The sequence below is a fragment of the Plecotus auritus genome (assembly GCF_963455305.1).
Source record: "Plecotus auritus genome assembly, chromosome: 2".
NCBI lineage: Eukaryota > Metazoa > Chordata > Mammalia > Chiroptera > Vespertilionidae > Plecotus > Plecotus auritus.
In genome coordinates this window covers 37547528-37570347 of record NC_137771.1, presented here as the reverse complement: position 1 = coordinate 37570347, position 22820 = coordinate 37547528, and the positions used below count along the sequence as shown (strand labels likewise).

General features: G+C 52.4%; 1 protein-coding gene across 2 annotated transcripts; it reads left to right on the top strand.

The window, feature by feature from the left end:
* The first annotated feature begins 1017 nt into the window (after nt 1–1017).
* On the top strand, nt 1018–21631 carry SLC5A9 (solute carrier family 5 member 9). 2 transcript variants are annotated; one of them, XM_080654849.1, is made up of 15 exons: nt 1036–1195; nt 2835–2906; nt 3894–3998; nt 4296–4460; nt 5143–5248; nt 6047–6127; nt 6421–6626; nt 6770–6905; nt 8058–8165; nt 9983–10133; nt 11885–12053; nt 15433–15648; nt 16226–16264; nt 17180–17345; nt 21127–21623. In XM_080654849.1, the coding sequence occupies exons 1-15, from the start codon at nt 1040–1042 to the stop codon at nt 21333–21335; spliced, it is 2085 nt and encodes a 694-aa protein (XP_080510975.1). In that variant the 5' UTR covers nt 1036–1039; the 3' UTR covers nt 21336–21623. The 2 variants fall into 2 exon arrangements, with proteins under 2 accessions (XP_080510976.1, XP_080510975.1); XM_080654850.1 differs by lacking the exon at nt 16226–16264 and having other exon boundaries at nt 1018–1195; nt 21127–21631.
* Nucleotides 21632–22820: the final 1189 nt, after the last annotated feature.

Genomic DNA, 22820 nt, shown 5'->3' with positions numbered 1-22820 from the left:
GCATAGGAGGAGTCACTCACTGGCACTGAGAGGTGGGGAGGGCACAGGCCATGCTGACCGAGGACACAAACTCAGAGTCCCTTAGCAACCGGCCCTCCATCACCCTGAAGGTCACTGAGCCCCGCAGCTAGGACTGGAAGGCGGCCCCCTGGGTCACGGGCAGATGGTCTCCCCTGGGCGCAGGGTGCTCTGTGTTCTTTCCGGGAGAGCTCCTTTGTCCCAGTGCGGGCAGGAGCGTGGGCCGAGGTGTGAATTCTGGCCGCACTCCTGGCTTCAGGGTCCTGCATGGTAACAGAAGGGAAGGTGACCCCTGGGTGGGCTGGAGGCAGGAGCAGGTGAGGGGGGTGCTTTGCAAGGGTAACAGCAGGCTCCTTCCTCGCTGGTCTCCTCCCGCTGGGCAGAAGGGAAGTTGCATATAGGTGACCAAGAAACCTGGATCAAGGTCCAGCTCTGTCTGCCTTTACGTCCCTGAGTGACCCGCCCCTCCCTGGGCCTCAGTTTCCCCTCCACACAAGCAAAAGCTAGAACACGACTTCTGAAGGTCCTCCCAGCTGCAGGGTTCCAAGACTCTGCTCCTCTCCTCCTCTTCCTCTTTCTCTTCCTCCCCTCCTCCTCCTCCTCCTCCTCTTCTCCACATTGCGGGGCGGGGGGGTTGGTGAGAGAGAGTATGTGTGCCTTGTTGTATGTGTCTCTGTGTATATGTGTGTGCCTGTCTATGCCTGTGCATGTGTGGGAGGGGGCAGGAAGAGGGAGAGGGAGAGGGAGAGGAAAAGGGAGAGGGAAGGAGGGGGAGAGGGAGGGGGAGAGGGAGAGGGATGGGGAGAGAGAGGGAGAAGGGGGAGGGGGAGATGGAGAGAGAGAGAGCCCACAGAGGACAAGGGAGGCTGTTAGGGGAAAGGGTTGCCAGGACTTACCTGCCAGTGGGGCTGAGCTTTCTCAGCAGCGGATGGCACTGGGCTGTTTAATCATTAAAGGAAAGGAATGAAGCCAGGAGCGCCTCAAAGTCCAGCCGGGTGGTGAGCAGCTCTCACGGAGGAGCATGGAGCTGGCAGCGCCGGGGCCCGGAGCTTCAGGAAGTGGGGTCAGGACTGCGGCAGCTCCGAGCTCGGCACCAGGCCCCGGGGCCAGCCTGCACGCCTACGACATCGGGGTCCTGGTTGTCTACTTCGTCTTCGTTGTGGGCGTGGGGGTCTGGGTGAGTAGTTGTGGAGGTTGGGAGCCAGCAGGAGAGGCAGAGCCACACTCTCATCTCCGGCTGGCCGTGAGCTGGGGGCAGGGGTGGGCAGAGGAAGGAGGGCCAGGGAAGCAGAGGGGTTGGGGTGGAAGGGTCTCATCAATCCCCCTTTCAGAGGCAGGCAGAATGAAGCCAGAGAGGGGTGTGACTTGCCTGAGGTCACACAGCGAGCCAGAGGCAGGCCAGGCCTGAGCCCCTCTCCTGACTGCCTGTCTCTATGCACCTGCTGCCTTTGCCCCACCCTCCCCTGGCCACCCTGATCCCCATTCCTTCCCCCTTCGCCGTGCTGAGATCCCCAACTCCCCGGAAGCTCGACTCCTGGCCTGCCCCACCCTCCACTAGTTAGTGCTTTGGCAAGGAGCAGAGCTTTCTAAAGGAGCCGGGCTCCTGTGTTCACGGGGAGGGAGCCAGGTGGACCCCAAGGTCCTTCTGTGGTCCATTGTTCCCCTAAGCCTCAGTGCCATAGAGAGGCAGGCTCTGAGGTCAGCGAGCCCTGAGCTCATATCCAACTCCAGCATGCCCGCGTGCCCTGGGAACATCTGAAGCTTCTCTGAGCCTCAGTTTCTCATCTGGACAAGGAGAATAAGGACCACAGCACAGAGCGGGCATGACCCTTCCGTGACATCTGGCTCAGTGCCCGGCACACAGGGCAGCCATAAAGGACTGCTGTCATCACGGAAGCATTCGAGAGAAATGCCGGCACCTTTAGACTCTGCTGCGAGGCCGAGGGTGACTGGAGCCCCAGCTGGTCACTGACGAGGCTGTGGCAAGGGCAGGATCCCTCTCTGGGCCTTGGTTTCCTCATCTGTAAAGTGGTGACCAGTCCCTGCCTCCCAGGGCTGGTGGGAGGAAGAACAGGCCACACAGATGACCCCTGGCTCTGGGAGGGGCCAGCGGGGAGAAGCACCCCTTTTTGGAGGCTGGGCAAGTTGCTCCCTGACTTGGGCTTCAGGATTAATGTATGAAATTAGTTTTTTCTGCTCATCTGGCCTCCCCGAGGACTAGAGGTGACACTGGATCGTCTAAGGAAGGGTGGGAACAATCACCAGCCCTGCACAGCTGATCACTGCCCTGTGACTGATCAATTATATTTCCTCCCTTTTCCTGTCTCTCCTTCAGTGCTTCTCCCTCCAGGCCCAGTCAGAGGCCTGGCAGCATCTTAATAACAGCTTTGCACTTACCCTCCCCGGTGAGGAGTCCTGTGGGAAGGAGGGGACAGGTCAGTCTCCCTGAAGCTATGGACGCCTGAGACGGAGACACCAGCTCAATTTCTGAAACACATCTCAGAAGGAGGGGAGGGAGGGGACCACAGTGCACGATAGCAATCAGCTGTATGCTTTTGCAGCTCTGTGCCATGGCGGGGCCTGCGTACCCCCACTGGCTCCTTGTTCTTCACACTGGTTCTGGTTCTGGGAGACATGCACAGAGGCTCAGAGAGAGGCTCAGACCACCCCAAGGGCACGTAGAATAAAGATGATGAAAACGCTGCCTCAGTTCTCCCCTCTGCTTCCACAGAGCCTGGCCGAGGGCGGAGAATCTGGGTGAGGGCAGAGGCTGGGGAATCTCGGGAAACCCTCACCTCTGGCCACTTCCTTTCCAGTCGTCCATCCGAGCAAGCCGAGGCACCATTGGTGGCTACTTCCTGGCTGGGAGGTCTATGACCTGGTGGCCGGTGAGTTGACCTTCTTCCCTCCCCTTCTCCCACATCCAAGTCCCCTTTTCATCTCCCATCTGGACCCAGGAAACAGCCCCCAGGTGGGTTTCCTGGCTCTGGGCTCCTTCTCTCCAGTCCAAATGCACCTGCCACCTGAGCCACCTTGTTCTGGACACCTCCGACAAGCGTCCACTGGCGCCCTCTCATGGCCGCAGGCTGGACCTACGGGGAGAAGGTCCACAATGTTGTCCTAGAAAGCTGGGTGGCACTGGGCAGACAGACTCACAGACAGCATGACTACTGAGCTGGAGGGACCAAGGGGCAGTGTGGGCTCATGAGGGCTCGCAGGAAGCCTCCGACCTCCAGACAGTGGGAGTGGGACCAGCAAAGATTTTCTTGAGAAGGTGACACATCAGCTTATTACTAAAAAGCAGTTAAATGAGGGAAATCATAGATGTAAATCCCCCAGCAGCCTCCAGGAGCTGATCCTGAGACTCTTATGACCCAGGCTCCCCATCAGCTGACCGCTTGTCCTCTCTCCTCGGTTTCCCCTTCCTCCTCTCTGGGGCCCTTAGATCCAGGCCTGAGTCAGCACTTCATTCTCCCTTCATGGATCTGCTCCCTGTGGCTTCCTTCTTTCCCACTTAGCTACTCTCACTAGGTGGCCTGCAGCTACTATCTATTTTTCTTAACATTATTTCCTTTCTTTGTAAGTTGGAAAGATTAATACTCATCCATCCAAATCTTTGTGGAATCAAGTGTATTAGCACACATAAAATACATACAATGCCTAGCACGGTGCCTGGCATACAGCAGGCACCCACTAGTTGTCAGTCCCATCCCTCTTTCTCTTTGCTCCCCCATTTCCTCCTCCCCCTGATCTCAGATTCCCTGAGTCCAGGTCCTCTCTCCTTGCCATGTCCCAGCTCCTGAAGCTCATGGTAGACTCCAGGTTGAGTCAGATGAAAACTGACCCCTGATTCTTGACCCACTTGTGCCTTGCAGATCGGAGCATCTCTGATGTCCAGCAATGTGGGCAGCGGCTTGTTCATCGGCCTGGCTGGGACGGGTGCTGCCGGAGGCCTTGCTGTGGGAGGCTTCGAATGGAACGTAAGGAAGCTGGCCCAGAGGCTTCTCAGGGATACTGAGGGTCTGAACCCCATCCCACCCCTGGCCTTAGCCCTGAGAGGACCCTCATATGTGCTTGGGGAGAACCCATTTTATGGATGAAGCAACCAAGACCCGGAGGAGATAGAGGGACCATTGGTGGTCACACAGGACTGAGATCAGTCCCGGGTCCCTTACCTCCTGCTCAGGGCTGTCCTCCGCATGGCACCGCCCCTCTGTAGGGGACACTCGTCCATTTGCATCCAGGACATGAACACCAATTTCTCTCCACTCTCTCAGGCAACCTGGCTGCTGCTGGCCCTCGGCTGGGTCTTTGTCCCTGTGTACATCGCAGCCGGCGTGGTCACGATGCCGCAGTATCTGAAGAAGCGATTTGGGGGCCAGAGGATCCAGGTGTATATGTCTGTGCTGTCTCTCATCCTCTATATCTTCACCAAGATTTCGGTGAGTACACTGCAGTGTGGCCACCCTGTCTCTGAAAATGCTGAGTACAGGGCACGGCTTATTGCTGGATGGATGGATGGATGGATGGATGGATGGATGAATGGAAGGGAGGATGGAAGAAAGGAAGAATGAATCCATATACCTTCAGTGCATGCTCTCCCTCAGTGGTAGGTAGTCAGAGATGGATGATGTTTGTTGAGTGTATGACAGTCCCTCCATTCAAAGACCTCACAATCTAGAGTTCATCCATTCATTCTTTCATCTTTCTATCCCTGACTCTTCATTCAGTACCAGCATTAATTGCCTAGAATGTTACAGTTTAGAATAAAGGTCCTTATTCTTTCTCCATCGACCTAACCTTAGAAAACAAAACTGTGTCACATGATTTGCCCAGAGAGCCAGCTCTGAGACTGGAACTGAGGCTGGGGTCCTGTGACCCATCCATGTGTCCTGCCCTCCACTATGTTGTAGCCCTGTAAAGAGTTCATAAAAGTCATGGACTGGGACCACCTCTGCTCTGACACCTCCATGGCTGCTCAGCGCCTGCACAGCCCACCACACCCACTCAGCACAGCACTGAAGGCTTGTCCTCATGGTGTGAGGAGGGCTGACAGCAGCTGGTACTGCTGAGTGGGAAGGTGACACCCTGGGGCCTGGTGACCTCCTGGTTGTGTCTCTGCAGACTGACATCTTCTCTGGAGCCCTCTTCATCCAGATGGCCTTGGGCTGGAATCTGTACCTCTCCACAGTGGTCTTGCTGGTGGTGACGGCCGTCTACACCATTGCAGGTAGGGCCGGGGGAAGGTCACCTTGGGGTGCAGGGCCAGAGCGGAGATATAGAGGCTGGGAGAGGCGGAGAGGGAAGCCCAGGCCACCGGGACACAGTGGGAAGTGCTGGCGGAGAGAGATGTCCGAGGGAGGGGCAGAGGATGAGAAACAGGAAGAGCCAATGACAGAGTCAGACAGAGAAGTATAGGCTCGAAGGAAAACGCAGAGGAAATGACAGGAGGCACAGTGACCAGAGAAAGGGGACACACAAGGGCAGGGACGTGAGGCAAGAGCCAGCCCCAGAGGCAGGGAAGGAGAGGCCCTGAGAGATCCTGAGAGACCTGCTGTACTCAGGAGCAGGGCAGTGATGAGGGGACTGTCACCTGGACCAGACCTTAGGCTGCTTCAGACTGAAGCCACAAAGCCCCTCCTGCAGAGCGCTGGCCTGGCTCCTGGGACGCGGGGCGCCAAGTGGGCCTGGGCGGAAGGGAATTTAAGTGGGCGTCCAGGTGGGGGAGGGGCGTCCTGGCAGAGCTACCAGCTCACAGAGGGATAGACTTGGGATATTAAACAGGCTCTGGCCAGGCAGCCGGGGCAGAGGCTGTTGGTGGGAAGAGCTGGGCCTGAGCACCCGTGACTGACCAACCTCTACCAGGCAGGTGGGGCGGAGGGGAGCCCGCAGTGCAGGAGAGGCAGGCGGAGCCCACCTGCTGGGAGGGCGCCGTGTCCTCTCCGGTCTCCCCAGGGTGGCACGTGCAGGGCGGGCACAGAGAGGACACTTGGGTGCTGACTGATGAGCCCTCTCCTTGGGTCCCCAGGGGGCCTCACAGCCGTGATCTACACGGACGCCCTGCAGACGGTCATCATGGTCGGGGGAGCCCTGGTCCTCATGTTTCTGGGTAAGGAGGAGAACTGAATACACCCCACGTTGCCCCTAAATCCCTCTCTCAGCCAGTATGGCTTCTGTCACCTCCGTGGTTTGATCAGGACTTCCTGGGGCACAGAGCCATACTCCCCTCAGAGCCGGGAACATGCTCTCTATGCCAAACCAGCGGAGGCCCACAGCCCTCCCGCATTTCCACGTCGTGCCACTTCCAAGCCCAGGGACTCCACGCGGGACTGGGAGCTGGGGGGCCTGTGACAGGCTCTTGGGGCTCAGGGCTGCTTCACTCACTGAGGTCTCCCCCCACAGGCTTTAAGGAGGTGGGCTGGTACCCGGGCCTGGAGCAGCGGTACAGGCAGGCCATCCCCAATGCCACAGTCCCCAACACCACCTGCCACCTGCCCCGGCCTGACGCCTTCCACATGCTTCGGGACCCTGTGAGCGGGGACATCCCTTGGCCAGGCCTCATTTTCGGGCTCACGGTGCTGGCCACCTGGTGCTGGTGCACGGACCAGGTGATGCCCCAGCCAGGCAGGCCCCGCCCACCAGAACTGGGGTGGCTCCCTGCGGGAAACTGGATGCAGAGGGTTGGGACTCGCAGGGGCACAGGCAGTGACCACGTCAGAGCCCACCTGTAGCCTCCGCTGGTGCCTTTCAGGTCATCGTGCAGCGGTCTCTCTCCGCCAAGAGTCTGTCCCACGCCAAGGGAGGCTCTGTGCTGGGCGGCTACCTGAAGATCCTGCCCATGTTCTTCATCGTCATGCCCGGCATGATCAGCCGGGCCCTGTACCCAGGTGAGAGCTGGGGCAGGCAGGGGCTGCACAGTCCTTAATAAGAACATGGAGTCGTGCCCGACCAGTGTGGCTCAGTTGGTTGAGCATTGTCCTGTGCACCAAAAGGTTGCCGGTTGGATTCCCGGGCAGGACACATACCTGGTTTGTGGGTTTGAGCCCCTATTGGGCCACATACAGAAGGCAGCTGATTGATGGATTAAAACAAACAGACAAAAAAGAACATATAGTAGTACGTTAACCTTTGTGGTCCAAACTACTTCAGTAGAAAATTTTGCATCCAAATGTCATTTTAAATCCTGCCTTGCTTTTATAAGGGAAAGGCTAGTAAAGCATTCTTGGTGGCTTCCAAGGATATTTGCCTTTTATCAGGATACTAGAGGCCCTATGCATGAAGATTCATGCAAGAATGGGCCTTCCTTCCCCTGGCTGCCACCTTTCCACCTTTGCTCTGGCCTGGAGCTGCCTTTCTCCCTTTGCTACGGCCCTGAGCCACCTTTCCACCTTTCCACGCTGCCCAGAGGCCTGGAGCGGCTGGGGCGGTGCGGAACACCTGCGTCATTGCCATAGCGATGACACAAGCATCCATCCTGCCTGTGTATGCAAATTACCTTCCATCTTTGTTGGGTTAATTTGCATACTCACTCCTGATTGGCTGGTGGGCGTCACGAAGGTATGGGCAATTTGCATCTCTCTTTTATTAGTGTAGATAAGGCCTAAAGCTAACAAGTCTACCAGCTTTGTGGGTAGTATATGGCAGAGAAATTTACCATAGTAAATCCTGGTACTCAGTCAGCCACTTGCCCTTGACCCTCAGGCCCAGCACAGTCCCCAGTGGATACTTCCTGGTGGGGTCAGAAGGCAAATACGGGGCCGTTCCGAGCAGGCCCTAGATCAGTGGTCAGCAAACTGTGGCTCACGAACCACATGCGGCTCTTTGGCCCCTTGAGTGTGGCTATTCCACAAAATACCATGGCCTGGGAGAGTCTATTTTGAAGAAGTGGCATTAGAAGAAGTTTAAGTTTAAAAAATTTGGCTCTCAAAAGAAATTTCAAACATTGTACTGTTGATATTTGGCTCTGTTGACTAATGAGTTTGCTGACCACTGACCTAGATTATTTGTCTCTAACTGCCCTGCCATCACCTCTTCTGCAGATGAGGTGGGCTGCGTGGACCCTGACGTCTGCCAAAGAGTCTGTGGGGCCCGAGTGGGATGCTCCAACATCGCCTACCCCAAGCTGGTCATAGCTCTCATGCCCATTGGTGAGTCCTGTTTCCTACGGCCACCAGTTACTCCCTCCTCCAGCCGCCTCCAATCCCCACTGCCCAGGAGGGGTTGCATTAAGGATGGACATGGGCAGGGAGAGGGAATAAAAACATTCACATCCCCATCCCCTTCCAGTACATGCATGCACACACACACACACAGAGGCATCCATGAGGCACTGCTCTGTGCCCTGGTCCCTGAGATGCAGGATAAAGGGTGGGCCCCTACTCTCTGGCTCCACGCAGACTCCAGGATACTCAGGGTGTCAGAGGCCACAATACAGTGTGAGCAGTGTGGGGACACGGTGGGGCTGGGGGAGCCCTCAGGAGCACCTGGCTCACTTTGGGGGAGTGTAGGGGCAGGTTTTTCAGAGGAGAGGACATGGAACTGAGGCCTGAGGAGCACCTCAGGCAGACAAAGCTGGAGGGTGAGGGAGACATCATCCAGAAGGAGGGGCTGCACGTGCAAAGGCCTGAGACTGGGAGAGAGCATGAAGTCTGGGCTGAAGGTGGCCACTATGGGCTCAGATGCAGGAGGACTGGAGACAAGCATCGTGGAGATGAGGTGGTGGCCGCACCTAGAGCAATGGAGGTCAGGGGATGGGGGCGTGGGTTAGGCCAGCATCCACGATCGCACTTGTGCTCTGGGGGACCACTCTGCCTGGGGTTCAGCTTAGGGACAGCAGGGGGATGATTTACAAGGGGCCTTCAGTGGTCCTGGTAAGGGGTTATGGTGGCTAGGACCAGGTTGGTATCTTTAGAGATGGAGAAAAGAGGTTTAAAAGATATACATGAGGCAGAATTGGTAGGACTTGATGACTGATTGTGTTTGAGGGACAAGAAAGACAGAGGAACCCAAAGGGGATGTGGGAGAAAGGCGGGTTTATGAAGGGAAGTAGGTGAGTTGAGTTCCCCCCTCCCCTCACCATCAGTAGAATAAGAAATGAATCAAAGAAATAGTAGAGAAAAGGCGGGGGGGGGAGGCCCAGTGATGACAGAGCAGCCGCAGAGGGAGGCGGGCGGGAGAGGAGCCCAGGAGGGGTCTGGGATACCTCTGAGGAGTCTGGTGTGGAGACTAGAAAGACATTATTAATAAAAGGAAGAATCAGAGGCCATGGAGGCCGTTGCTGGCCTCGGTGTGGAACACCTTGAGTCTTCCAGGGACACGTGCAGGCCGTGGCTAAAGATTTGGACTGAGGGCAGAAGGGGCCGGAGGTAGGGCCGGGTTGGGGGTCCCTCCCCGGGGTGAGCAGTCATTTTCCTGGAAGCTTGGTCATGAGAGGCAGAGACTTCGGGGATCAGTGGAGCCGACCTCTTGCTGCAGGAGGGGAGGAAAAATTGGCCCTAACATGAAGGACTCACTTAGTTCAAAGGTAACACAACTGGTTGCCTGCAGAACCAGGAAACAAGCCTGGGCCTCTGCTTCCCAGGCCAGGGCTTTGTCTGGTGTCAATTCAATGAAAAAGGAAAATGCTGAAAATGTTTAGTAACAGTCGCCTCCTCCCCACCAGCGACCACTAGCAAGTGTCTGCCAGATCTGACACCCACACAGGATGCCAGGGCTGTCACACCCCTTCCTGGGGAGGTTTGGGGAGGGCCATGGCTCCCCCAAGGCCACTGAGCAGGCAGCAGCAGGGCGTGGCCAGAGCCCAGTGCCCAGCCCTGGATTCCTTATCTGCTGGGTGGGAACCTCAGCCAGCACGTTCCCCATCCCATTTCCACCCAGACTCCTGGCTCTGTGGGCACTGCAGCCTCCATGATGCTCGGCAGGGCTTCCATGGCCGGTTGTCCACAGAGACCTCATCTCTTCCCAGGTCTGCGGGGCCTGATGATCGCCGTGATGATGGCCGCCCTCATGAGCTCCCTCACCTCCATCTTCAACAGCAGCAGCACACTGTTCGCCATTGACGTGTGGCAGCGCTTCCGCAAGAAGGCAACGGAGCAGGAGCTGATGGTGGTGGGCAGGTGCGCTGGCCTGTCCTCAGGCGACCCTTCCTGCAGGCAGACCCTCTCCCCTCTGCTCCCTGCCTGTGTTGCCCTGGGAGGTGTGGCTGGGTTGGCCCTGGACTGGCAGTCAGAGCGCCTAGTTCTAGCACCAGCTTCCTCTGTAACCTCAGGTACTTCCTCCTCTGCTCTGGGCCCCTCCTCCCCGTCCAGAACAAGGAGAAAAAACTCTCTTCCCTGCCTGTTCAGCTTTCTCTTGCAACTGATCAACAGGGTCAATGAGAGAAGCTGACAGAGTTAAACGTATAACTGTATAAATGGGAGAAAGCTAGCAAGCAGCTCACCCTCCAGATCTTTCGGACCAGCTGCTATCCCAGGATATCAGAAAGGCTTTTAACTTACTCCATCAGTCTCACCCAGAGCGTCCCCTTTGGGTCATGCCTTTGTGCTGGGGATACAGGGAGGACTTGTATGGCTCTGCCCTCAGGGTGGAAGAGTTTAACGAGAAAGGCCCCATCAGGGGCAATGCAATGAGGGACCTGCATCAGTGAAGACATTTGTACAAAGTTTGTCTCCAAAGAAGGCAGAGCCTCAAACACCAGGCTAAAGAGTTTGCATTTACCTTGTTGGGATCAGTTTCATGCTTTTCAGAGTACAATAGTGGCTAATTTTTCTTTTTCGCCCCAGGCTGGGAATTTGTAGTTTACATAGAGTTAAGGGGCCCTTTCTGAAATCTTTGCTTCATAACTTAAGGCTCCATAAATAACTCAGGTTTCCGGACTAACGTGTTCATTCTCCGCTTTGGGTAGATGGTCTTTGAGAGCACTTGCTTTTTTCCTCCTCCCTGCCTTTATATGCACTATTCCTTCCACCACAGTGCCTTCTGCCCACAGCTGCCCAATAGAGTCCCACTGCCTGCTTGCTCATAGGCTCTGGATGCAGGACAGATCGTGCAGAGGCGAGGATGAGCGAGGGAGGTCATTGAGTAACTGCTGCTTTAGTGGGGGCCTGAGAAAGAGAAAATGAGAAGAAAGAAGAGGAAAGGACTGGTGTACTGAGAGACTTCTAAAAGAGTGTCCTTTGATATTTGCACACTAAACTGCCAGGTTTTATTTAGACACTTATTTCATCAACCAGTGGGGTTCTATTACCATCTGCTGGCCATATGCATTATTGCACTCAGCACATCCAAGAAAAGTTTTTCATTAACCTGGTCACACACCTGCAAAATCATACATGGAGTGCATGTTGAGGACCTGGGACTGAGCCTGGATCAGTTGTGGGTGAGTCAGGATATGAAAGTGGAGTCTCTTTTCTGAGCTAACTGGCAACGTAAGGAGGAGACACTTAGAGTTGGAGAAGCTTAGAGAAGGAAGAAGTCACTGGAGTCTGGAGCCACCCTGGAGAAGGGGGCTGCTATGCACAGGATTTGGGTGAAAAAGAGAAGGAAAGGAATCCCCAGCAAAAAACTAGAGGTCATTTACTGAGGTGGGTGGTGGGGTGAAAGGTATAGATTCCTCTCTGAAGAACAGGTCTATTTAAAAAGCCTTGATCTCTTAGGTTCTAGAATTCCGATATTCTGGGATTTTAAGAGTCTAAATTTCTGGACTCTCATCCTTTGGGATTCTAGTCTCCTAACATTATCTGATTCAACAAGCATGCAAACCACCCCACCCCCCATCTCTCCTCCTGGTTCCCAAGCATCACCTTCACCCCACCCCACGCTCTGCCACCCCGAGGGCTCCTCACAGCACCCTGTGCCCTCCTGGCAGAGTGTTTGTGGTGTTCCTGGTCGTCATCAGCATCCTCTGGATCCCCATCATCCAAAGCTCCAACAGTGGCCAGCTCTTCGACTACATCCAGTCTGTCACCAGCTACCTGGCCCCACCCGTCACTGCCCTCTTCCTGCTGGCCATCTTCTGCAAGAGGGTCACAGAGCCTGTGAGTACAGCAGTTCACTACAAGTTAGGAGAGCTGGTCTGGCCATAACCTGGCCTCTCTGTGACCTTGCACAAACCAACTGCCCCCTCCTCATCCATAGCATCTGGTCTAGATTCATTCATTCACTCAATAAACATTGATCAATCTTGAGGTTTCTCTATTTTTTCTCATTACAGCAGTCCCTTTAGCATTTCTTGTAATGCTGTCTTGGTGGTGATGAACTCCTTTAGCCACCCCCCCCCCTTTTTTTTTTGCCTGGGAAGCTCTTTATTTCACCATCTATTTTGAATGATAGCCTTGCTGGATAATCTTGATTTCAGATCATTGCTTTCCATTACCTTGAGTACTTCATGCCATTCCCTTCTGGCCTGTAGAGTTTCTGATGAGAAATCAGCTGACAGCCTTATGGGAGCTCCTTTGTAGGAAACAAATTGTGTTTCTCTTGCTGCCTTTAAGATTTTCTCTTTGTATTTCATTTTTGGCATTTTAATTATGATGTGTCTGGGTGTGGGCCTACTTGGGTTCTTCTTGCTTGGGACTCTGTGTTTCTCCTGAACTTGTGTGACTTTTCCTTCACCAGGTTAGGGAAGTTTTCTACCCCTTGCTCCCTTTTTCCCCTTCTGGTACACCCATTATGTCAATATTGTTATGTTTCATGTTGTCCCACAGCTCCCTTAAGCTGTTCTCCTGGTTTTTCATTATCTTTTCTTTTTGGTTCTCTGATTGAGTGATTTTTTTCTACCCTTCCTTCTAATTCACTGATCTGATCCTCAGCTTCCTCTAATCTTCTGTATAGTCCTTCCAATGTATTATTTATTAGTGCTATATCATTCTTTATTTCCAACTGTTCTTTTTTCATAGTTACTATATCTTTTCTCATGCTATTGAGCATCTTTACCATCATTTCTATATCAGATGAATTTCTTATCTCCATTTCATTTATCTCCTCTTCTGGAGAATTCTCATTTTCTTTCATTTGAGGGTTTTTTTTCTTGTGTCCCCATTTTGGCTGCCTGTTTGGGCTTGTGGCTGTGTATTAGGTAGATCTGCTCTCAATCTCTAGTGCAGGATAATATCAAACACTGTTTCTGACTACTTAGATCAGGCAAAGACTCAGCGCCTCCAAAGACCCACCTCTGTCTGCAGACTGATTGCATTTGGTCTTGAGTAGCCCTCAGGCAATCATCCACAGGTGTGGAAAAAGGTTTTCCAACAGTGTGGGACAATTGCTTCTGCCCGGAGGCTAATTGTTATTCTTAATCTCTTAATGGGCCCCAGAAACTCCACACTGTGGGGGGAGAGGTTTTCCAATAGAATGAGTCAACTGCCTTCCCCCCAGGCAAAAAATGCCTGGATAGCAAAGGTCTGCCTGAGAAAGATGACTTCCTCAGCATGAGGGAATGATTCAGCACAGGAAACCGGGGTGTCTACCTTCTGAGCTCTAACCCCAGAGCCCCCAACCCTGGCTTCTGCTTACACAGCTTCAGTCCACTCTGTCCTTCCTCTGCTGGAGCACAAAGAGAGTGGCTTCATGTGAAATTTTGTGCATTGGCCCTTTAAGAGGGTGCCTGCATATCCAGCCATCACTCCCTGGCAGACAGCAACCCTGCTGCTTTTCACAGCCAGGTGTTTTGTGGGCACCTTTCTTAGTTCTGGTGCTCTCTGATGGGCGACCCAGTTTGTGGATTAGACCCCAGAGTTCTCAGTGGCAACCCCCCACTGAGATATCTCTCCGGAACTTCAGCTGTTGTCTGTGGGAGCCAGTTCAGCCCTTTCACGCCTCTGCCCTTTCTATCAGTCTCTGTTTGGTCTCCACTTTCCATTCTTGGTTCTCTCCAGCTAGTCTTCAGTTGATTATTCAGGATTTATTTTTGCATTTTAGTTGCAATTCCAATTTGGTCCTGGGAGCTTGTCTGTGTAGCATCTACTTACTCTACAGCCATTTTTAATCCCAGTACCCTCTTGTGGACATTCTGAGAACAGCACCTTAGTAGAATGGGGGGAAAAAACCATTTATCAATCTGGGATGCTGTATTTACAAGGTTCATATAGGTGTGCCATCACTAGGCCAGATAGGAGGAAATATAATTCAATAAACAATAAGAAGAAAGAATAGTGGCTGCTAGGATAGTAAAGAACAGGAACACCTAACCTATAAGATGCCTTGGAGGGGGTCAGGGAAGCCTTCCTGGAGGAAGCAACATCTGAGCTGAGACATGAGGGATTAATGGGAGGGGGAAGAGTATTTCAGACATGAGAAACAGTGTGTGGAAGCTCAAGACAGACTAGAAGATCTCTAGGCTCTGTTTCATCCCTAACATTATAAGGTTTATATGTAGGCAAAAAGATAGCAATGATGATGATGAAATGAAGTGTGAACTTGCAGGGGTGTTACACATGTGTTATTCATGAAACTGCACTGAAATCTAACAGAAGCCTGGGAGGAGCTCGAGGTAGGAGGACTATAATCCTGATTACTCCCCAGAACAGTTTAGAAAAAACCCAGATCTGCTGGCTATACAGCCCAGATCTGGGATCAGGAAGAAAAGGATGTCATGGACAGGACTCCACAGGAGCCATGTGAGAGCCTAAGGTCATGGCCAAGGAGATCATAGGAATGCCTCTCCCAATGGACTATGAGGGAAGGTGTCCACTGATACCTTCTGTTGGCAGAGGTCCGATCTCCCTGCTGATAGTCATGGTGCACAGCAAAACTCAATTGAACTATGGATGCTTCTGCTTATTGCAGAATTTTTGAAATACAGATTGTCATCTCAATTTTAAAAATACAACTCGTATATAAGGAAACAGAGGTTAGGGTTGAATAGTGTTATAAAGAAGACATGGGAGGTACCAGAGCTTTCTTTTGTTAAAATATATATATATATTTTAACAAAAATATATATATGGCGTCTTAAGTCACAGGTCCCTTAAGACGCCATATATATATGGCAAAAGACAGGGAAAAAATAGAAGCAACACTGATTTCTGATTTATCATAACGAAGTTATTCCTGCTTTTTACAAAATCATATTCCATTCTGCTTGAAGATTAAGCATCTACACTTAATACTTATTCATTTCTCCTATCCTTACACATAGAAAACTCTGAGTCAGAGAGGCTGAATCACTGCATCCGTTATTCTGGAATGGAGCCAGGGTCCAAATCCTGGTCCGCTGACTCAGGAACCCGTGTTATTTCCTATACCCCACTCTGTCTGCCTTAACATTAGGACAAAGCCTTAGCATTAAATCACTCCTATGGACTTGCAAACACAGTAACAACCAGTTGGGGAGAGATTTGGGAGCAGAGTGGTTTTAATCTTCCTAGGGCCTCCCATCTGGATCTCACCCTTCCCTGGTCTGCCCTCTCTCCACAGGGAGCCTTCTGGGGCCTCATGTTTGGCCTGGTGGTGGGATTCCTGCGCATGATCCTGGAGTTCTCCTACCCAGCCCCAGCTTGTGGGGAGGTGGACCAGAGGCCGGCTGTGCTCAAGGACTTCCACTACCTCTACTTTGCCCTCATCCTCTGCGGCCTCACTGCCATCGTCATGGTCACCGTCAGCCTCTGTACAACCCCCATCCCTGAGGAAGAGGCAAGTGGAGCGCTCATGCTAACCCCCTCCCCCCCAAATGCCTCCCCATGCCCACCAACGAGTTTTACGCCATTGGGTGACGATCTTACCTGTTGCCATACAGATGTCCCAGGGACAGGGAGCTCGTTGGATTATTAATTCCCAACTGAAAAGTAATTCGTTCAATTGAAAAATTACTCAGTGAGCATCTACTATGTGCCGGGCCTGTGTTGGAGTTACAACAATGAATGGTCTCCCATGGCATCTGTCCACAGGGTGGTGTATGGGGGGCACAGACACCCACATAAACAGTTGTTCTAATAAGAAGAAAAGCAGAAGGACTGGTCTCAAGGCTGAGCACAGAGGAGAGGCAGTCACCCCTGGGAGAGTTCCTGACAAGGCCACTTTGAGTTGGATCTAGAAGAATGGGTAGGGATTGGTTGAAGAGTCAAGAAACAATATATGAGAAAAGAAACAGAGTCCACCAGAGTAAGAACTTAATTGGGAGTTCTCCCCTCTCCCATGCTGACCATTTACCTGTCCTTGGACATGAGGCCCAGTCTTCAGTTCTGAAACCTTTTTTTTTTTTTTTCTTTAGAGCAAAAGAGCATTCATTTGCTCCAGCTGCCATAACAAGGTACCACACAAGCCTGGGTGGCTTACACAACAGGAATTTCTTTTATCACAGTTCTGGAGGCTAGAAGCCGGAGATGGAGGTGTTACAGGGTCTTTCCTCTGAGGCCTCTCTCCTTGGCCTCCTCCCACTCTGTCTTCAATGGCCTTTCCCGTGCCTGTCTGTGTCCTAATCTCTCCTCATAATGACACCAGTCTTATTGGATTAGGGCCACTCTAAACACCTCATTTAACCTTAATTACCTCTTTAAAGACTCTATCTCCAAGTATGTCTCCTTCTGAAGTACTGGGAGTTAGGAGTTAAACACATGCCTTTGGGCAGGGGGACATAATGTAGCCCATAACAGAGCCCATGCCAGAAGCTGGGCCCTGAGACATTGAGTGGACATCAGCATTCATACCCCTTACCTGTGCGGTGCCTTAGAGGTTACAACTTTTTACCCTGGTGGCACCAATTCCTACAAACAAGCGGGTCATTCACAGGTGAGCCAGGGGAGGCAGCTTGCTTTATTTCTTGCTTCACTTTTGCAACAGGCTCCAGGCTGGATCCCTTCAATTCTTTCTGAATCCCAGGACTCAGAGTCTCTTCCCTGTTCCCTGTGTCTGCAGTGACTCTCCATTGCATTGTGTTTTTAAGAGAAATCAACTCCTAGCCTGACCTTGGAAGCCTTTTGTCATGGGGTGCCTGCCTCCCTGCACCTGACTTGGTGTGTTTTCAGCACGTAGCATGGCTCAGGCAGAGCAGGTTTTCAAAGGAAATGGAGGCCAAGCTAATAGGCAAGCCTCGCCTCCCAGCTCCGTGCTTGCTCCTGGCACCCCTCACTGCTCTGAGGTTCCCCCATGAGGGGCCCCTCTAATTTTACGGTGTGAATTCCCTTCAGAGGGAACTGAGTCAAGACAGCGTTTCCCTTCCCTCCAGCTTGCACGCCTGACGTGGTGGACACGGAACCACCCCCGCTCTGAGCTGGAGAAGGAAGCCCACGAGGACACACCAGGGACATCGGAGATGGAGATATCACCTGGTGTGCACCCTGCAGGAGGCGGAGGGACCCAGAACCCCAGCCAGGGCCTGGAGCAGCACGGAGGTAGGCTGAGGATGTGCTGGGTGCTATCACAGAGGAGTGATGGGGACAGATACTGGGTCACAGGTCCCCTAAGACGCCATACACTATCTTTCCTCCCTTCCCACATGGCTATAAAACAATGTGAGGAATAAGACAAGTAAGGCAGATGGGAGCCAAAGTATTGCCCTCATTACTGATAAAGTGCAGGTGGAAAGATCTGGTTTATATCCATAGGGAGGTGCACTTCCTGACACTGAACCCCAGCATTAGACAGAGGGACCCATCCGTCACCTACCCATGAGCACTGCACTACCCAGGAGGAGGGTGGGAGTGAACCAAGTGAGCCCTTGTTATCCTTCCCAAGCCTGCCAACAGGGAGGTCCCTTCTCCTCTCCCGGGTTGAATGAATCTAAGGGCATAAAATCAAATCAAAGGGTGTGACATTAATTGAGTTCCATCCACATGGAAGGAAGCCTCAGGTTTGGCAAAGAAACAGCCCCCCCTCCTCCCACCACACACCCATTTTATTATTTATTATTTCCTATTGGGCTTAATAATCTGCCTAGAATCACACAAAAGCATGGCCATCTTCACAGGAAGAGAGCAGATGTGTCCATACAGTGTCCTCCTGAGCTGCTTGTGGGCCATACAAATACTGCCTCCTAGAGATTCTATTCTTTTTTTAAATTTTTTTTATTATTTTTTTTATTTTTATTGTTGAAAGTATTACACATGTCCCCCTTAGTCTCCCATTGACCCCTTCCAGCCCACTCCTACCCCCACCCCAGGCCCTCATCACCCCATTGCCTTTGTATATGGGTTATGCATATATGCATACAAGTTCATTGGTTGATCTCTTCCCACCCACCCTCCCCTGCCTTCCTTCCCTCTGAGGTTCAACAGTCTGTTCCTAAATGTTTTAGAATATACATGAATTCAATGTACTCCAAAACCACACAGTGTCTAAATCAGAAGTTGACATAAGACATACTGTAGCTGGTTTAGATGCAATGCATCTATGACCTCCCTGCAGTGCACTTGAATACCAATATTAAGGTATTCTGAATTTAGTGACACCTTAGAGATTTCCCAAAGTGTAAAATTCCCAAGGAAAAACTAATGTCAGAAGTGGTAAATTAGTTTGCAATTTAAAGCCCCAAGTCAACTTCTCTTGCCCTGATGAGTTAAAATTTTAATGAAATTTAAGTCCTAAATGTACCTCCTGCCTCAGCTAGAGGAGCCCAGTGCTGGCTGGGGTTGGGGTGCCTTCAGAGGCTGCCCTGTCCTATTGGGGTAGGCAAGAGCTCCATCAAAGCTTCAAAAAGCATCTTCATTCCATCCCCAGCCGATGGTGTGACAAACTTTTAATAATTCCAGCAAGTTTGAAGCCCCGGTTGTTGGCCCCACATGGCTGGCAGCTATGCCACTTGGCTCCCAGGTCTTTGCCGGATTCTAGGAGTCCTGAGCTTCCCTGAGGCCTGAGAAGCCTCCCCCATTCTTGAGCCCTTCAGCTTTGCTCAGGACCCTGACTCTACCGAAACAGCCAGTTGCCTAGAGGTTATGACATCATAAGCTCCAGAGTATGAGCTCTCCTGACACCTAAGATCCAAGCTTCTTTTTGTATTTTCAAGATCCAAGCTACCTGACCAATCTATCCACTATTTTAAAAAACTACCCATAGTGGGGAATGCAATCTTTTACAGGCTCACTTTTATAAGCACCAATAAAGCTCCAAGTCACCAGCCCTAGTCTAATCTGGTGCCCCAAGTTTGCTTTGCAAAATGGAACTCCTTAACTCCTTTCCGAGCTTTGGGGTCCATCTGTCAGATGTTAGGGTCTCAGAACTGCTTCTCATCCCTTCACCATCAGGACCAGGTCTGGTCCCATAAAATGTCCGGCGTGGAAGAAGAGTCTGAGAGCGCAGCTCTTTGCAGGCCAGGCAGCTGCCGTGAGGAGGAATGAGGAAGGGAAGAAGCCGAGAAGGTGGCTCCCAGAGCGAAGGAGGGTACGGCTTGTACTCTCCCCAGCTCAGTACCACGACTAGACAGATTTGCACGGTCACAGGCAGCCCCGCCTGGTGGCCCCCAGGTCCAGGGCAGAGCCTCTCTCTCTGGAGCAGCAGAGAAATGACTGCTCCCTGTGGGTGGCTTGATCCCAAATGAGACAGAAGAGGCACTGAGTCAGTCAAGTTCAATGAGAGAAATGCCTCCCACCCACCAGGAGGAGGGAGAGGACAGGGAGAGGCAAGACCCCCTTCCCTGCCAAGGGACATGGGGGTGGGAGGAAGCACAGCTCGTTGAAGGCTGCAGGCAGAGGAAGCCTCGTCCCGTACTCAGGTTAAAAAGCGAAATGGCAGTACCCTTCTGAGTCCTAAGAAAAGGAACTTAAAGACAAACTTAAGAACAGCAGAGCAGATCTGAAGGAAGGATACATATCCAAGGGTGCAGATAGGTTTAGCTTTATTAAGTGACTCAAAAGAAAATGCTGGGACCGGCTTGTAAAATGATAGAGCTTAGTGCTCTGGGTTCGTCTTATTCCTCTTTGTGCAACTTTGCGGCTACGTGACCTTAAGCAGGTTGCTTCCTTTCTCCAAGCCTTTCCCCTCCTCTGTAAGTGAAAGAACAAGACTGCATGGTATCCAGGGTCTTCGTATCCCTGAGACTCCATAGTCACATTGAACTCACCAAGTGCCAGTTCCAAAGCCATGAAGATAGTAAAACATTTCCAATGGGCTGGGTTCAGCCTCTGTGGAAGGCTTTTTATTTGAATTTTATTTTAATATACTAACTGTTAATCCAAAAGAACTTGGATAATATTTATTTTCTTTATTCTTTTAAACTTAGCTTTTCTTAATTTTTTATTTTTTAATATATTTTATTGATTTTTTTTTTTACAGAGAGGAAGGGAGAGGGATAGAGAGTTAGAAACATCGATGAGAGAGAAACATCGATCAGCTGCCTCCTGCACACACCCTACAGGGGATGTACCTGCAACCAAGGTACATGCCCTTGACCGGAATCGAACCTGGGACCCTTTAGTCCACAGGCCGACGCTCTATCCACTGAGCCAAAGCAGTCAGGGCTAAGCTTTTAGTGAAATGTGCTCCCTTTTAACCGCAGAGTGAGCCCCTTCTCCAGGCTGGTGATGCTGTGTGCGTGTGGCACAGTCTCAGGCACATTCAGAGCATTGCTTTCCCCAGAGCCTGTCCCACTGCTCAGCACTGTGACTCTTTAAGGTGCTGTCAAATCTGCATTCTCATTCCATGAACAGAACCACCTGCAGAACAGGGCACATGCCACTGACCTATTTGGGAGGGAAAGACCTGGGCTCAGAGACGCTGAGCAGTCTGCATGTGGCCTCATGAGGTGATGGCAGGGGCCCTGCAAGGCGGCTTCCAGCCAGTGCCCTGCCCAGAGCATTGCTTCAGTCTGTCTGGCTCCACTGCTGCCTCCTTCCTGGGCGGGGTGATGCTCCCCACTGTGTCCTCATGTGAGTGTGTGATCTGAATTGGGATGGACAGCATTATCCTCATCCCTTAACACACCACCATGGAGATGCTTCTGCCGAAGGCTGGGTGTGTGGCCAGGGTCAGAGGTTGGTGGAGTCCCTGCTCAGCACCCAGGCTGTGGCTAGTAGGAAAGACTAAGGTGATTGTTCCACAGCCCCCCTCTTTCTGTGCACCTCATCCTTTTCTTTGGTTTCTCCCCTCTCTCTCCCTCCTCTGCCCTCTCATCACTCTCCTTTCCGGCCTGGCCTTGCCTCTCCCTCCTGCTTCCCTCCCGCTCTGGCCTTTGTCCCTCAGCCCCTCGCAGGTACTGGGGAAAGCTGCTCTGGGGCTGGTTCTGCGGGCTCTCCGGGGCCCTGGAGCCGGCCCTGAGCCCCGCAGAGAAGGCCGCGCTAGAGCTGAAGCTGACCAGCATTGAGGAGGAGCCGCTCTGGAGACGCGTCTGCGACATCAATGCTGTCCTCCTGCTGGCCATCAATGTCTTCCTCTGGGGCTACTTTGCCTGACTTCGCGGACCTGGCTTCACCAGAGACATGAAACACAGCCCAGCCTGGCCAGTCACAGACAGGCCCGCCTCCCACCTTGCTGTCCAAACTGCAGACCACCCAGGCTGAGACTTCAGGACTCCTGGAGAGCCTCTGACCCAGCCTGCACGTGTGGGTGTGGGTGTGGCTGGTGGTGAAATGGAGGCCCAGAGAGAGCGCTGGGCCTGCCCCGGGCCACACAGCAGGATTTTCCTGGTCTCCTGGCTCCAGCTCTCTTACCATCATTGCATTGCCTTAAAGTCTTACCTCAAAAATGCTGTGTCGCCTTCTTGGTGAGTCTTTTCAGTGGCATTTACTCAACATGTGTCTTGAGGTGAGAAAGTGGAGGATACGAGAAAAGGAATAGCAAGTTGCAGAAATCCACGTGCATCTTTGCTCACCCATATCCCTTCCTTCTCCCCCTTCTCCTTCCCTTACATCACTGGTTCCCAATCCCCGTCAACTGTTTCTGGCAGGCATGTACCCAGAAGGACCTTCCACTTCCACCGGGGGCTCCATGTGGTGGCCGTCAGGCCCTCAGGAGTGAGAGCCTGGTGGGATGTAAGCATGGTGACAGGTGGTGCTCGGGGCAGGGCGCCTGGGGTAAGGGACTCTCCTTGGCACTACTCCAATCTGCCTCTTCCTGATCTCACCTCCAAACATATGCCCATCTCCGCGGCCTTGAGGAACTGAGGGGAAATCATGCCACAGACAGGAAGCAAAAAGTAGTGGAAAATGTCTGGATTGGAGGGTCACATGGGCTGGGCCATGGCTGGTCCATCTGTCCTCTCTGTGTGTGAGAGCAACGGTGCCCTTCCTTCTGGGTGCACGTGACTCCTCACCAGAGGTTCACAGGCGGCACCCAGAGCTTGGGCTGCATGTCTGCCCCTCCATGCCCTCTTGCCCAGGTGCATCTGTGCAGGGCCCCACCTGCACACCCGTGAGTGGCAGCCCTGCATGTCTGTGGCTGGGAGGTCAGCAGGGCTTGCTCAGGGACGAGGTTCCCTGCTAAACTTGGGATTTCCTCGCCTCTTCCCTGGATTGCCACACTAGTCTCTTAACTGTTATCTCTGTTCTTGGACTCTCCTCTTCCAATTCACTGTGTGCCCTATAGCGAGAGTGATCTTTGTAAAAACATAGCTTGTGCCATGTTCCTGCTCCAGGTTCCCCATGAGTGATGTTTCCTAGCTAGGCATGAGGCCTTGTTAGCAAGATGCCCAGGGTTCAGTCCTTGGGCTCCCTGCTTTACCCCTGTCAAAGGTAACCTGTTCTCTGCCATGGTTAAGAGCAGGGACTTGGAAATCTGAGCTGCTGGACCTAAATCTTAGCTCTGCTACTTGCTAACTATATCATATTGACAAAGTAGCTTAGCCTCTCTCTCAGTTTCCATTCTACAGAATGGGGATGGCAATTGCAGTTACTTCATAGAGTTGAGAGAATCAAATGACTTAATTCACATAAAGTTTT

Coding starts and splice junctions, on each gene's coding strand:
- SLC5A9 (XM_080654849.1), top strand. CDS start 1,040: ATGGAGCTGGCAGCGCCGGGGCCCGGAGCTTCAGGAAGTGGGGTCAGG. Junction 6,906..8,057: donor CAGCCGGGCCCTGTACCCAG/GTGAGAGCTGGG, acceptor CCTCTTCTGCAG/ATGAGGTGGGCTGCGTGGAC. Junction 12,054..15,432: donor GCAAGAGGGTCACAGAGCCT/GTGAGTACAGCA, acceptor CTCTCTCCACAG/GGAGCCTTCTGGGGCCTCAT.